Source organism: Saccoglossus kowalevskii, chromosome 19, assembly GCF_978046115.1.
Source record: "Saccoglossus kowalevskii chromosome 19, keSacKowa6.1, whole genome shotgun sequence".
Lineage (NCBI taxonomy): Eukaryota > Metazoa > Hemichordata > Enteropneusta > Harrimaniidae > Saccoglossus > Saccoglossus kowalevskii.
Genome location: NC_140659.1, coordinates 20,659,180 through 20,676,452, shown reverse-complemented (window position 1 = coordinate 20,676,452; position 17,273 = coordinate 20,659,180). Strand labels below are relative to the sequence as shown.

At 37.0% G+C, this 17,273-nt stretch overlaps 1 protein-coding gene across 1 annotated transcript in view; it reads left to right on the top strand.

Annotated features, from left to right (window-relative positions):
- Positions 1-4,265, top strand: part of LOC144356731 (uncharacterized) — a 21,346-nt gene extending 17,081 nt beyond the window's left edge. Inside the window, exons 19-24 of the mRNA XM_085493738.1 lie at positions 22-127; positions 290-362; positions 1,367-1,424; positions 2,081-2,151; positions 3,329-3,408; positions 4,069-4,265. Of these exons, the coding sequence (XP_085349864.1) occupies positions 22-127; positions 290-362; positions 1,367-1,424; positions 2,081-2,151; positions 3,329-3,408; positions 4,069-4,265 (585 nt within the window). The remainder of the gene's footprint in view (positions 1-21; positions 128-289; positions 363-1,366; positions 1,425-2,080; positions 2,152-3,328; positions 3,409-4,068) is intronic.
- The last annotated feature ends 13,008 nt before the right edge of the window (positions 4,266-17,273 follow it).

The following is a 17,273-nucleotide window of genomic DNA, read 5'->3' as shown; positions in this document are numbered from 1 at the left end:
TTGTATTCTGTTTTTTTAAAGGCATGTCAGTATACATGTGTTCAACGGGAAATGTTGAAATACTGTGACTGTGTTGACTCGTACGATACTGGCGAGGCAAGGTGTCAGCTCTTGAACCAAACACAGGGTAAAATTAAGTTAATTTTTTTTTTAAATTAGGTCGAAATTCAAATACACATAAATACACTGTTCAATATATTATTATTATTATTATTATTATTATTATTATTATTATTATTATTATTATTATTATTATTATTATTATTATTACAAATGCTATTTTTTGCAGACTATTGCAGACAGTTCATTAGGTATTTATTTCAAGGCGGACATTTAGGATGTGATTGCCCGTTTTCCTGTAGGTACTGTGAATTTTAAAGTCACAATATACACGATTTGATATATATGTTATTGTTTGTTATGCTATAGTTCATAATGAACGATGCAAGTGCACACGCGCTATATATTCATTAATAATATGTCCAAGTATTTGCGTTATTGCGGTTGTTCGCTACCATTTAAACGCAGAAAATAAGTTATCACGGTAAATCATTCAACAATTGTTTTGTGATGTTTGTTTACATTTTTTACGAAGAAAAACAAGAATGCGCTATCAATATATGCAAAATAATCCAAAAAGTGGTCATTGGAATCATTGGAATGTGATCACCTTATTCCGTGGATAACTTATACTAATATCCAAAATTCTCCAATGGTACGTGACAGCCACGCATAGCCCTCATAGCACTGTAAATCATTTTCTCAGCGTAGGACATCGAACACAATTTTGAGATATGGAATATGAAATACCATCAACAACGGCGACAAAAACACTAAAACATCAAATTTGTACGGTTTTTGTTTAGTAAATGATAAGTCGCAATAGCAGTGGCGGCGGCACCGGGACAGAGGGGGGCGGTCACCCACCCCCCAAAAAAATGTTGGGGCGTCGTCCCTCCAACAATCAAGCTGGAACCCTTTGTGTTAGCAAAATTTGCCCCCCCCCCCTCAAATGCAGGAAATGGCGTTTCAACATTTCGTGTCGCCGCCTCTGAATAGTATTTGCAGTTTATTAATGACCTCCTGTGGTTCAAAGAATGTATCGTTCCTATAAAGTCGCGCCTTCTAGATTTAAGCGACAATGCTTTTCTATGATGTAAATAGATGGTGGGAAGGTCGTTCATAGCGTCATTATTGCTTTGATCTGTAGTCGTTCGTGACAGATAATTTCTTTGAGCGATTAATCGGAATTATTAAATGACTACACAGCCAAACATAGTTATCTTCGTCATTTATTTCGTCGCCGCTAGATTGCGCGACTTATTGCAAAGGTGTAAATGAAATTGTGATCGTTATTCTTTTCTAGTGACAAGTGGTATACACGAACATTATCGCAATCCCTTTGGCCAGCCAATGTCCATCTGGTGAGTTGTAGTAGTGTAGTAGTCGAATCTGTTTTCTCGACGATTTCGAAAAATTATACATAATTTATCGAATAACCGTAATTCTCGATGTGATTGTATTTATTGATTGTAATTCATTTGGATTTATATTCTTGGGGTCAAATTAATAGGAATATTGACAGCAGAACGTGGCAGTAACCCCGAGACGAAATTGCCGCTAATGTCTCGTTAATAGCGAGAAAACCGTGGGACTGTTTTTGTCTCCAAAATAGTAAACTGTCACCGCGTAGATATGGGTAAAATTTGATGCGATGTCGGGGAATGTTAACACTATCTGAGGGGCAAAACAAGTTTTATGACTCCCTAGCTCTCGACGAGATTTCGACGGCCATTCGCGTTTAATTTATATTGTTTTGTTAGCTCTCTAAGATTATAACCACACATAGTGGAATGAATCATTGAACAGACTTATCTTTTGGACATTCATAAATCAGTAACTTACAATTCAATTATTGATGAACCACATGGTTTATTTGATTTCTTTTTATTATACAGCTTGAATTATATCAGTTGATTAATATGAATTCTGCATGTATGTGATTTATTTTAACTGATCTGATATTATAATACTAGTTATCTCGATTATTAAAATGATTATGCCGTATTTGTAAATTCAGAAACATTTGTTGAAGACGATACATTCCATAAATCCTAAGACGAACGATATCAACGATGCCGCAAAGGTCAGGTAGGATATGTATTACATGATGTTTATAACAATTTGTGAAATCTGGTATCAACCGTCGAGTAATTCCTTTCTTTCCGCCACCGGGAATACATTAAAAGGGGGGTTTAACTATATTATGCTCCACAAAAAGCATTGTCAGTGTGTACATGAAGACTATGTGTCAAACATCAATGTCGTATAATAAATGAACTTGCCGGAAAATTGAATTCACTCATCTTTTTTCATTACCTACGAACATGATACATTGACGGGAAAATGTCTACAAGGCGCTAGTATGTATACGTGTTTCAGCTGGTGGCGTTCACAAAACTTGATACGGTATGGATCTTAATCCAGAGCCGCACGCTGACTACCGACATTGATATTGATATCATTTCCTGCGTTCTTTGAAGAAACACAACCTTCGTTAAAATGCACCGCTGTGTTACGTTGAGTTTTGGAATTAATTGAATAAAGGGTATTTCTTTCGTTTCAAAGTTACACGTTCAATTCCCCTCTAATCGGGTTAACCTCAATATGGTATAGATGTATTGCATTTCGCGCCGCGTTCTGTCCGATATGGGACTCACAGCGACAATGCACAACACGTGCAAAATACATTGTTTGTTTACACACAATTTAAACACGCGACGACCACCGCCCTTTATTGCTGCTACTTTAAAATGATTTTATTCGTTAAACTGCTTAATTAGATACAATTAGAGATATATTCCTGTATATGGACGATAAATATTGCTTCGTATTCTCTGATTTCCGTTCAGTTCCAGCGGGGAACACCGAAATTATTTCTTATTTGTCACAACGTGACGTGAATGAATTGAATGCCCTCTGTCCGAATACAACTTGGCATCGAGTTACAAAGATCGAGTTACAAAAATGTTACGCCCATATTTGTTGTTTTGTTTAACGTTCAAACTTAGTAACTCAACTTTGAAATAACAGTTAACCGAACTTCGAGTTACGGGAAACATATAACAAAAAAGCTATGTTGCCCGTAACTCAAGATTCTGTTAATTTTTAATTGAACATCGCTATCACCAACGCACTGTATTTTGTGACTAACTGGAGCAAAACCGTTCATACTAATAGAACTACTAGTATTATACTGATTACTCAACGCATATTCAAAATGGAGACGCAAGCTTGATCATATCTTCATTGCTCTGTTTTGTTTCAGTGCCAATTTAGCGCGATTGGAGGTGTATTTTGAAGAGTTGGTATATTCTGTATCGACGGAACTGCCTGCATATGGCGTAAGTTTTGGCAATAATTACGGTCATATCCCAAATATAGAGATGCGTTATTGTGCGCATGTGTAGTAGTTACAGTTCTATAGATTGTCCATAGACAAAAAATTAGAAATTTGATGAAAATCGGTAATAGTTTGTCACTTAAATGAAACGAATGTTGTCCTCCGCATCGAACAATTTCGATTCGTGATGTGAAACCAACATGTATAGTGATCACGTGTTAAGTTCTCATCGCAATAGATCATTTTCATTTCACGGCCAGATCCCGCGTTACATTTGATGGTGATAAATTTTGATGAAGTTAAAGTGTCTCAACGTCGTTTGAAAATTCGTCGTTGCAACATTGTAATATCAAAAAGCAAAATTAAATCATTCGATTTTTGCGGTCCACGCCTTTTACACATTAATAACTATATTTCGCAATTAGAGGGATATCACTTAAAGAGAATATTTACATGTAGAAGATATATTTTTAAATTCAATGCGATGTTGGCCATGAGCTCTTTCGGTTACGTGATATCCTGCGAGATATGGTCACGTGGAATCTCACGTGATGTGGTCACGTGGTACCCAACACGATTGGACCATTTCCTTGGAACACAGTTTCATTGGAACACAGTACCAATACACACAAATGTTGTTGTTTTTATTGGTTTCGGGCAGAAAGAAGATTTACTGAGCGATATCGGTGGTACACTTGGTCTGTACATCGGAATATCCATCATCACAGTGGTGGAGTTCATGGAGCTGGTAACCATGATTACAAAGTATGTGTTTCGACGATGTCGGCAAAGACACGCGTCTAGAGTATTCCACACGCCGGTAATGCCGATTACGACTAGGGGGCCATCGAAAGAAAGGTGAGAAAAGTGAACTCAGCTAACCATGGGTCGACGACTCCGTGAATACATTTTCTTAAAGTTTGTGACGAACAGTGTCGCGGGAATTTGAGCGCTACGTGTATTGGAGAGCCGAAATCGTACTGACTGATGATTAGGATATACATATATTATTATTATCATTGTTGAAAGCATCCGGGAATATTTTAACATCCTTAAATTATATCAGTATCTGAGGATCAGTATAAACACAGCCGAGGTCGGGATTTATGGTTGTCTACAAACAGCGGAATACCAGAACCGGAACCACAGTCTCTCCAGTCACTTGGGGGCTGAAAATCAATAAATACTAATTTTTATTTTAAAAAATCGTCCGCTATACGTATATAAATAAACAAGTTGTGAAACATGGCACTTAGTTAATCGACACCCTGCCGGTTTCAAATTTCGATTTTTTACCTTAAAATGCGATTTTTTTTTAGAGGGGATCAGGTGTTACGTTAATAACCATTGTTCACAATCGCTAACTTGGTTTTATTCAAAACTGCACAAATCCCGCGTTTTCTGATGATATCCGACGATTTCATGAACGAAAATGGCCAGCAGCCAGAATCAAGGGGGATTCGCACAGACCTCTGGGTAAATCAAGTGCGCATACTAATTTTCAGCCAATCAGACGTGCCGTATCAGCGAGTATTTCCTTGATTTACTCAGAACTCCGTGCGAATCCCCCTTGATTCTGGCTGCTGGCCATTTTCGTTCATGAAATCGTCGGATATTAGTATTAGTATTTATTGATTTTCAGCCCCAAGTGACTGTGACTGGAACACATCATTTCAAATAATAACAATTTTTTCTGATTCTAATTATTTAGGAAACTTTGAGAAAGAGATAAAAACTATTAGTGTTTAACATAATTAATTTATTTAGGTAGCCAAGAAATTTATTTTATCCCACATATTCGCGAATAAATATTGAAACGAGTAGATTTATTTTATTAATATTTAATTTGTTATTCAGACTTTCCGGTATTTAATGATAAGTACATTCCGTATTGGTTTCGTTGATCCATATATTTGTTGTATTCTTAAATTTCTTTTCATTCGTATGGGAATGCAAACTAATACTGGGCAAAAAGTATGTGAAAGGAAGACTATCAATTAACCCGAACAAAGTGTTGTTAAGTTTTATCAAAGTTCAACGGAATGCGATATGATCTGTGTATTCTTTTTTAGCGATTCCATTTTATCGTATTTTTACAAATTATAATATATTCTGTAATCATCATCGATTTTGAGAGGTATATGAATCAAGTACACTAATTATGTATTACATTGACGTCTCAGGTAGTAAGATGTGTTTGTGTTTCGCTTTAAAATGTTATATAGGAGGGCACACCTGTTTACGTATTATGCGCTTGCGTGCGTGTGCAGTGACTGGCTGCATAAATATGTACAAAAGATATTTCGATATAAGTAGAATAAAGTTTGAATGAAACTCACATAGTTAATTCTTATATTTAATTGATATCTAAACACTTGCTTTGTTTTCATTGCGAGTATATTAAAGCGGGAGGGTCGTCAACCGCGGACGGGATTGAGACCCGAGCGACGATAACATCACACGCTAAAACGCAAAGGCCCATTTGTAGACGCTAGTTCGTAAACAATGACACGCTTTCGCCATCTGACGCATGCGCAGATGACGACTCCCGGTTTTAAGCTCCAAAACCAACCTTTGTCGCCATTCACAAAATAAACCTTTGAATTGTTTCTTACCCCCCCCCCCCCACACAAATTAGATTAAAACTCATAGCGGATCGCACATTGTGTATATTTAATCCAAAATTACCAAGGTATTTTTAGAAAAATACGTAAAAATGTGTAAAATGTCTCAGAAACATTTGTTTGTGAATTGTGTAGTTCAAATGACAGATTATTTTTTTTCCGTGTCGAAATACTTAAAATTGAGAATAAAGTAATTAAAAAAAAAAATTAAAAATTGAGTTGCATGTGTTGTGTATAATGAAAAATACGAGTAGTTACCCGGTTAGGATAGATCACTTTGCATATTCATAAGTCATGAATATTCATGGTATAATTTGCATATATTACCATATAATTTGAATAATTATATACATATAAATATAATTCCGAGACCACCTATTCGTAGCGTCACCACGTGCTTTCTATGTGAATGCACATTAGCAAAAACGATGAAGATTACGAAACGGACGGATAACACATTGTTTAATAAGGTTTGAATACATCTTTCATATTTAAATACATCTCAAAGCGTCCCTACGTGATATCAGACCATGCGTACTTGTACATTTCCGAAAACCTTACTTCTTTAACGTACGCAATTTTTGATTCTTAATTAGTCATAACTATTAAAGTTATCAATATATTATAATATATGCAATTACGTTATTAATATATTCATATAATATTATGCATAACTCAATAATTAAATATGCAATCATAATTATATAGATATTAATAGTTTCATAACATATGCATAAACTGTGTCATTATGCATAATTTAATATTAAAAATGATATCATAATTATATATTCATATGCATATTATTCAAATTATATTGTAATATATGCAAATTATATTCATGAATATTCATGACTAATGAATATGCAAACCGGGTAACTACTAGTATTTTGTATATACACTTCAATTTTAAGTATCCTAATACGTGATCATCCATATGAGAAATATTTCCATAAAGTTTCTGATTAACATAGATGTCAGCTTTCGCGCAATGAGTGTGATTATACAAACTCGAAAATGCTTGTCCACAAGCGGTTCAGTTTAAAATACTTTTCAACACCGAATGTTTAGACACAGATTCCAAGGATCCAAGCGTGTATCCAAACACTCGTTCTTTTGTCGCGTATTTTAGTCAGTATTTACTCAAAGTCAAAACTCTCACATGACCTCCATGAATATCATATACTGTAAAATGACTAATTTTCACTGGGTTTAAATTTTGTTGATTTACAATTTCAGGCATATTCAGTGGGTTTTAAATTCACGGTTCTATCATTTAGATGACGTGTTCTATACTAAATTTTACATATTCACTGGGTTTTAATTTAGCGTATTTTCTAGTCAGCGAAATAAGCAAAATTAAAACCCAGTGAATAATTAAACCTTTTACAGTAGAATCCCTTAGGACTTTGTACGGTATAAATAAAAGAACTTGAATTGATCCTCGTTGTATCCAGACTAAAGACAATAATCTAGAAACGTATGGTTATATTGATTAATTATCAAGGACTGCGGTTACCTTTTATCATTTTCTAGTAACTTTCTCAATTTTGTTTTATTCAAAATTATTGATGAAGCAATATTGATTGGCCAGGGGTTGATTCAACACAAGCACGCCTTTTACCTTAAAACAAATCAATAATTTAATTCGATTATATTGCAATTTCAATCAACATGGTTTGTAAGTACATAATTGTTATCAGTCAAACAGTGTGTGTGTTCGTTATCCTGTGATATACATATCATTGAATGTTATATCTTATATTTTGGGTCAAAATAAAGATGGCCGCCGGAAAATGTCATGGGGTTTGCACGCATGGCATATCTATCAGGGGTAAATTCTTTTCCTCGGGGTTCTCCACACTTGCCAGGGGGGAATCTCGTCTCGTCTCTATATCTCGTCCCCTTGAGGTGCGGGATCGGGAAAGTCACTTATACTTTACAGTCAAATAAGACGCACACAACGAAATACGTTTCAGCTCTCGTCTTCGTCGGTCAATCGAGCACTCTATAAGACACAGCGCCCTGGGGGAAAATCCCCAAGACTATCACAAGGCTGACCCAAGACTCGCCCAAGACTGCGTCAAGGCTCGCCCCAAGTCTCTCCAGGACTGGACTCGACTGCGTCTATCGTACTGTACTCGTCAAGACCAACTCAAACTCTCTTTATTCATTTTCAAAACTCTAACCAATTACAAAACAGTAAAAAGACTCTAGGGCGTAACCTTCAATCATAAAGCCAATCACACTAAGCACTGAACACGTCATATCTTTTGATTAATCGTTCACTACATTAATAACTATGGATACCAACTGTCAGAATGAGTAGTCTGAATAGCGGCGGTTATCTGGTAATTAGTTCCAAATCACTGAGCCAAGTTCCGTCCAAAACTTCAAATAGGCCTGAACGATGACAGACATAACACAGCAATTCGCTTGTAATCAAGCTAATTAAGTCGATCAACAGATACGCAAAAACTAATTCATGACATATCACCAACACAAACACCGTCAGCTGTCAAACTCACTTTCATTATAAAACTGAAGTTGATTTCCGCGCTCCAATCATGCGCTCACAGCACAAAACTATTGAATTTCGTGGATGAATATTACTATGTTTATTGTCAGGTTCCGTCATTTGAAGTGCTTTGATCATCACGCGCTGATTTAGTGAGACGCGCGCCTCCTTCAGCCCGCAAAAAATGACAAATCAAATGACAAACCCAGCCCACCGGAGGTGCGCGGACGTGGCCACGTCAATGGGAGCGCACCCCCTTACCGAATAAGATCAATATAATCGTGAAAAATGAGTCTGTGTGTGTGAAGGTGACCTAGATCGTTAACAAGATACTCATTACAGCCATTGATGATGGTGATAAGAAGTAAGAATACGTCACTGTCATTCGATGTAATTTCTATGTGATTCTACTAATTTTGTGAATTAAACATGATCGTTGCAAGTCACGCGAGTTTTGAGTGCAATGTGAGTCTACAAGACGAGATGTCGTGGAAATTGGACACACGGAGAATAGTATTCATGCGTTTGCTTTCAATATTCAAGTAATCGAAATGATCAAGTATTTATTAGATGCTTTCTAAGATGAAAATATGAATCACGACAATGAAATAAACACGTACTCAAAAAAATTGAACTCCATTAATGCAGTTTAATATTACGTCATAGTTATGATTAATACTTGATTACCGTGACGGCATTGACCTACTGGGCGCATATTTTGGTTATTCTCTATCATGTTACGCAACTACTGTAAAACACATTGAAATAGCTACGTGTCATGTTAGTGAATTTGACTCAATGCATGAATCCTAATTCAGCTGAAGTGCTAATAACCTTATTGTGAGGCTATAAATTATGGACGCCTTCAATTAGGATACTAGCTAAGCTAGCTAAAATTATAAGTTAGCGAAAAAGCATGTTTTACAGTAATTTATTCAACTTAGACTTTTTCTTATATGAAACAGCTATAATCACTATACCCATTCAGTTGTTTTAGGCTGTCACTCAGTCTGGTTATGTAAATGTACGACGGAATGTTAACTGTTTTTTTTTTTTTAAATAGCAGTAAACTAAAATTACGCACCAAATGCAACGCGTACAGTAAATTTAAATCAACTGTTTGTTTTTGGTTTACGTGCTGCTGCTATCTTAAAGCGCGGTGGTCGTCGCGCAGCGCGTGTTCGAATTTCATGTAAATAAACAATGTATTTTACACGCGTTGTATACGTCGCTATGTGTCCCATATCGAACAAGACGCGGCACGACGACTACCGCTATCTTAAATAACACATTAACGTAATTTAAAAGTAAAAGGAACTACATCGCATAACTTGATCTCGCACATGAATAAAATATGGGACTGTGACGCGAGTACAAATAACATACAGTGTAGCTGTACATTTCTTGTATTTTTCAAGTTGTTGACTGGTGTACAGTGCCGCCACTCGAGAACTATGTCAGAAGCGCGGTGACGAGTGTTAGTACACCCCTAATTGTGAAAACGTATAAACATCGTTTTTTGACATTTGTGGGCGCTAGGCTTTTAATTGCATGCATTTTTGTGAGATTAATTGCTGGAGCTGATTAAACTACAAATGACATGATAATTAATGCAGTGTTATTCAGTTTAGTGAGATATGCATATAATTAACAGAATTAATTTACAACTGTTTTAAACATCAAAATAAGTACATGTATAATAATACAAAAATTTGGAGAATAATTTGGTGACATTCCAAGGTTGTTAATCAACTGACACAAGAAACAATTAACAAATTTATTATTCTCATAATAAGAGTTTGGATATTTCCGAGATGTATTTCCTTAAATAGCGATACAATAATAACCATATACGACCTTACGAGAATGAATTATTTTGTCAAAAGTTTTCGTCTAAGTAAATCCAAACATAATGGTGTATATGCATAATGTGTAATGTAAATCACAAACACTATTTGTATAGTAAAATATAAAAAATGTTTTAAGAACCCCGACTGACTCTACTCCCATCTTGAATTTTCAAGGTGAATGTTCCAGCGAAGCACTCCACTGTTGTAGATGGAGGAATGTCCAAACGGAACAACACCGTGCAGGCGGACGATGCTACCCCCATTTTTAGTCAAATACCGTTATTATCACAGTCAGATATATAGTTATGAACTTTTGCTTTATATTGATCATTCTTCACGGAATTTAAAATACATGTAGCTTCAAAATGAACAGCCCACATATCCGCAATTTCTGGTTCACCCGAGGTACCCCCAGCCGTGGAGGGCGATGTAACACGTTTTTTGTATGAACCTTCTTCCATAATGCACTGCACTCTTTATTTATAAAGGATTTTGCAATGGAATCAGCTCTAGCATGTGCTTCGTTCTTTCTGCAACTACGTAGTACAAGCTTGAATTTTGATCTTGATGATTGCATCTTATGGTGAATGAAACCTTGTCTGTGTTTGCCAACATCTCGCCACACAAGAAAACATTCACGAGCCCTATCATGGGCGTTTTTAACAACATCATTCCTGCCCGGAACTGGAACAAAACAGACCGTAGATTTAACTTTAAACGATAAATGTTCTGATTTTTTCAGTGCAGACATAATATCTTTGTAGAACCGATTAATGTCACTACAATGATTACTATCTTTACAATTAATATCTGAGCAGCAAATGGCTTCCTCTGGAATATCAATGGTTTTCAAATATAGCTCAGTGTGATTTATATAATTTATCAAATTGTGTGGTTTGGCTTTCGTCCAATCAATGCGCGTGTCACGTGGTTTAGCCTGGCTGGAGGACTGGCAGTTGGTGTGGATCAACTTTTGGGAGTCGCACACAATGGACATTGGCATATGATTAGATGCAACACAGTCATAAATAATATGGATATCTATAATAGAGCGGTGTGCACCAACAGACGAAATACATTGGTCTAACCATGAGGTAGTGGAATGTGCCTCACTAACATATGTAAAGTTATCTGTATTTTCACTAACAAGCCCAGAGTCCGAAATTATAATACCCATATTTGCACAGAACTCATGGACTTATTTACCGAATAGCGATTTGGGGTCACCATTCCAGTCCCCTATAATACAAACGTTGGGTGTGTCACAATCTTGGACGATATCATTAATTTTACCGAGGTAATTAATATATTCTTCTAAGTTGTCGTGTGAGTTTGTAGGGAGGTACACAGATAGAAGAAACAACATGCTATTATCATTCCTAATTTCAGCCCCAATCAGTCTCGGATCATTATACGTTCAAAATAGATTTCCACCACAGGATGGCTACACCTCCATATATCGCCCAACAATTATATCAGTACTTGTGTCAACTGCTGATATACCGAGAGAATAAAAGTCATTGTGAATAGAAGATAAATAATCCAATTCATCTTGTACCAGCCAGTGTTCTTGAAGAAGACAAATATCATGATCCTCGCAAAGCATATTGACAGTTGGCCTACTCGATTTGATAGATCTACAGTTGTAGGTTACAATTCTGATACGATCTGCCATGGAGAGCGAGTTAGTTACGACGATAATAGAATCTACACACGAGCCCCCCCCCCCCCTCCGGCCACGATTCGGGGCTCATAAATTTAGAAAAGTCAGACACTGAAGAAGACAAACAGAATGAGGAGTATGTGTCATATTTAGTAACCAATTTTTCACATTTAACATTGACTACATTCAAGTTTGCCTGGGCATATGTTTCAATCATGTCCGCTGTAGTATCAGGACCTAATCCACTGATGAAAATGCTTGCACGCTTATGAATAATAGAAATATTCCCAGGAAGTTTGCAGGTGCCATAAACAACATCACGAAGTCTCTTAAGCTAATGAAGACGACGGTCGCTGTCCGCATCGTGGTTACGTTGAGGATCAACTGAGTGTAATTTCGTTTGTTTGGATGACGTCAGCCCATTTAGCGATCCATTAATTAGCGCCTGGGCATAACTACGATGTCTTTGTCTTTGTCGACGGCTGTGTTGTGTTACATAACCATCAATCGTACTGTTATTGTCATTCATGCTTTCATGAGCATTACGATCACCATAATTGGCTGAAATCACAATATTTTCGTTATGAGCTTCAATGGCAGGTGCTATCGAATTAACAGTCAAACCATCCTGTTTAATAAGGTGATGTTCTTTGAAGTGCTAAGAAGAAAATAATTGATCATCAATGACGTCGTTGTACTTTGAAAACAACATCCGCTGATATTCGAGCGAGGGTAATACCCGCAATAATACTACACAGATCGGCAATGTCCTACAAAGAACGCAGTGCTATTTATAGCATACAAACTTAATTTTGAATCCACGTTGAACTTCGTCGTTTGTCGTGCGTTAAAAAGGCTGGGTCTAGTTCAATGCATTGTGCGCCATTTTCAAAAAACGCTAAATTACTCAGACTATTATATTCGGCATATGATGTAGTTAATAAGACACTGTTACACTATTCCTAAAAATCGCCTCCTCTGTGACGTCAAAATGACGTATGATGAGATAAGACAATGTCGTTAAAGTCGACCACTGTGTTTGGTTGTGCAGTCCGTCCGTTCGTCACAGCATGGAACTATAAACCATGGTCATGAGTCATTTGGCCAGAATGCCAATCTGTGCAAACATATCAACCTCAATGGGATTCGAACCGAATTAAAGATGTCAAGTTCATTATACTTTTATTAGTATGGGTTCGTGTCATCAGCAAAACAAAAAAATGGGGTCACTGAACAATGTTTCGAGATACAAGAGTCCAAAATGTCATGAAAAATGGTCAAAACTGGCATTTCATACATATTTTCGTATTTCCCATTCCCATCATATAGCGCCCCGTTATTTGAAAAGTTTTGAATATTTGTGCATTTCAAAACGCCTAATAAATACTAGAAATTATTTATTTGCAATCTTAAGTTTTTTTTAGCTTCGGTATTTATGCGGGGATTGTATAAAAATATGTTTCCATAGAAACAAGTTCAGTGACCCATATTTGTGAAAATATTCTTAGTATTGCATTCTTGGAATTTTCGAAATTCATTCTACCAGTGTTTTAGGAGAACACTGTTTATAATTTAGTTCGATTTGAGCGACAGAACTGTTTTGTCGTTTCTCTTTTATAATCCCCCATCATCCCAACCAACATCACCAATTTGGAATGAGATTGTTATAATAGATGTATTCATCGCCGTTACGCTGTGATTTAGTTTAAACTCGAGTTTTTTCTCAAACTACCGACTCAACGCTGTTCCAGTATCGGAATGCAGCGCTTGGTATCTGGAACATTCCAGAAATTTCTCCCTGGTTGCGAGTCACTGTCTGCAACACAGAGGCTCAAAGGCTCAACAACTCACGGCGAAATCCTGATAGCAATACTTTCATTGGCAAAATAATATTATTACTCGCTGGGCGCCTTGTTTCAAAGGCTCAACAACTCACGGCGAAATCCTGATAGCAATACTTTCATTGGCAAAATAATATTATTACTCGCTGGGCGCCTTGTTTCTTAGGATCGACAAATGGTATTAGCCAATGCTAACCGTTTCAGCCAATCAGCGTTAAGCCGACGCTTTCAAACTTTGGAGCAAATGGGTAACAAGTGTACTTGCAATTTTCTCTAGGGCCTCTAAAATCACTCAGAAAAGTTCTGTGTTGAGCCTGTGTTGAAACATGATTGGAACATAACTGTGGGCAAGTAGAAAGCCGTGGTGTCATTCTGAGTTAGTGGTCCAGTATAACACCGTGAAATCAGAAATAAAAGGCAATTTTCCAGGAACTCACATACTATAATAGTAGTGGCATTTTAAGGTCTTCCCTTATTTGAAAATTTAATTTATATTTTTGGAGAGTGCCGCTTCAGTCGTGTAGACATAACTATTCAAACGCGTTCTAGTTCAGAAACTAAAAACAATACTAATATTTGTAAATCATTGCATGATATTATCATTGATGTGGTTTGAATGTGTCGAAAACAAACTTTGTTCAGTTTATCTGCGCTTTTTAATTTTAATTTGCTTGCAATCCGGTGAACTCTAGTCGTGACGTCATCTGGACTGAGTCAACATCCTTCCTTGTCGTGACGCTCTGAAAGTTTTGTTACGCGTGAATATCATTTTTATTGTCGGTTGGGATAATGTAAATGACCTCAGGCTCAATAGACCATTTCCCGTTCACTGCGAGAATCACGCGTTATGCGTGAAATTACGTAAACACAGGACAAACAAGGTCATAGCGTCGTAGTGGCGACAAACATCGCCTGGGATTGGACAAACGCGAAAGTATTTTGGGAGATATTTCCAAGCTTAATAATTTGCTGTACACATTGAGCTACGATATAAAGAAATTCGAGTTCAAAATCAAATCGTTCGGTTTTTGCGGCAGACGTTCTGCGCGTGTCTTTTCACGCAACTTGCGAGATCTCGCAGTTAAACGTAAAATCACCTATTTGTGACATGCCCCGAACATAACGCTAAGTTCTCGCGATACCTGATGCCATCGTTATACCACGTAGATTGAAGAGCTAAGAAACAAATAATGATGACGTCATCGTTCTTGGGAAACAACATCCGCTGATATATTCGAGCGAGGGTAATACCCGCAATAATACTAAACAAATCGGCAATGTAAATTCTATATACTGTGGAATACTTTATTTTAGCTGTAATTAATTTTCACTGAAAAGGCTTTTTTGCTCTTTTGTTTGGAATTTATTTTCATTGATTTTTGATGAGTTGAATGTGAAATACAGGAAAAAAGTATATTCGTTGGGCTTTATTTTCACTGAAGCATCTCTTCAGTGAAAATAGCGAAAATTAATTCCAGGCAGTACAGTATTACACATATACAGCTAAAGACAATGTATTTGGTTTACTACAACGCTGTGGAAAGTGTCACATGTTTTCTTTGTGTGTGTGTGTGTTTTCATATATTATATTCACACAATCCCGACGTATATATATCTCAATTCTTTTATATTATGAAGTCAGCTAGCAAAATTGTTTTTTCTATTCGCCTGCATAATTTTTTTTTCACCAAAGCGCACCCCCTAGTTTTCAATTGCATCCCACTTCGTGTTATGGGACCTGATTAAAATCTGATGTTAATGTAGGTAGGGATTATTGTCACTTTTAATGGCTTGTGGCTGATTTATGACCTTCGATGTACTTGCGTCTACTCTAATTAAATCCAACTACACCAGGAGCCATAAACCGGGGATCGTAGCAACCAGAGTCTCTACCTACGTCAGATGTTAATCAGATTGCGTGTTAACGTTAACGTAGCGAAAGTGAAAGTCATAGAAAGACGTTCGCGATCCTCGTAGAGAACATTATTATCCATTACTATCTGTTCAAGAAAGTTTGTTTGTTCGTTTGTATAAGAACATGATTGAATATATACAATAGAATATGTCAGAGTTAAAGCGCCACCAAAGTCGTAACGTGTCATGGGTGTACAACGCGTGTAAAATCTATTATTTTAGAAAGCATGTGTAATGCGTCACTTTTTCCAATGGCTTTTAAGTCAGTTTGGGGGAAAGTTTCCATTGTTTAACTAAAATTTAAAACAAATGAAGGACGTTGATCGTCGCGCCGCGCATGTGCGACATTTGTGTTGACAAACATGCATTTGTCCACAATGCAATGCGCACTTCTAATAGAAATCCATCTTGAATTTTCAAGGCGAATGTTCCGGCGAAGCACTCCACTATCACCTTGAAGTATTTCATTAGGACTACGTGTATGTGACAATGCCCTCACAGTTTAGAATCAGTTTACCAACAGCCAATCATATTGCTTCTTTCTTCAACGCGCTTGGCCAACCTATCATAATCTTCGGGGCGGAACTAATTCACGAGACGCTCAACGTTGCTATTTAAGACGCGCACCACTCTACCTTGTATTTATATGGGCTCTGCGCGAGCTGCCGGGTGAGCTGCTGTGAAACACCGGTCGAAAAGCCGGTGAAAATGGCTAAAATCGAGAAAACAGCACAAACTTTGAAGACATCATAAACAATCAAATTTAAATATGTTGCATATGTAGGGATAATCTTGTTACACTGTTCAGGGGGGTGTCAACAACCATCCCAAAATACCATTTTCTGAAAATTTGTTGTCGGGTGTGTTTAAACCGAAGAACGAAAAACAAAGAACGAAGACAGAATATTCATACTGTTTAATCATAACAGTTTAATACATTTACATGCACTCATCGTTCATACTGTTCAATCATAACATATATTTTCTTCGTTCTTCGGTTTAAGCACACCCTTTGTTTTCACCATGATGGTTGCCAGGCGGTGAAAATGCCTGACCCGAGAATAAATGTCGCTGCACACAGTGGTAGCTGTGTTGGCTTAGATGTCAAGGCGCTTTCTGGCAGTCATTGTAACAAAGCTTTCTATTGGTCGGTAAACTTTCTATCGCGCAACCACGTGACATACACGGTTATGAATAGAATTACCGCACGGTGTTGTAGAGGGAGGAATGTCCGAACGGAACAACACCGTGCAGGCGGACGATGATAGAAATCACGAGTGCAAGTTTTGGACTAGGCGCGACGTCCACAAATTACCGCTAGTGACTCCTTCGATATTAAGAGATGTCTTAACCATAGCAACGATTGAAATTTAAAACACGACAATTAGTGGCCGATTCATTCTTGTACGCTCATTCGTATTGTCCATTAATGTTGTATTTTTTGTGAATATTTATAACTGCAG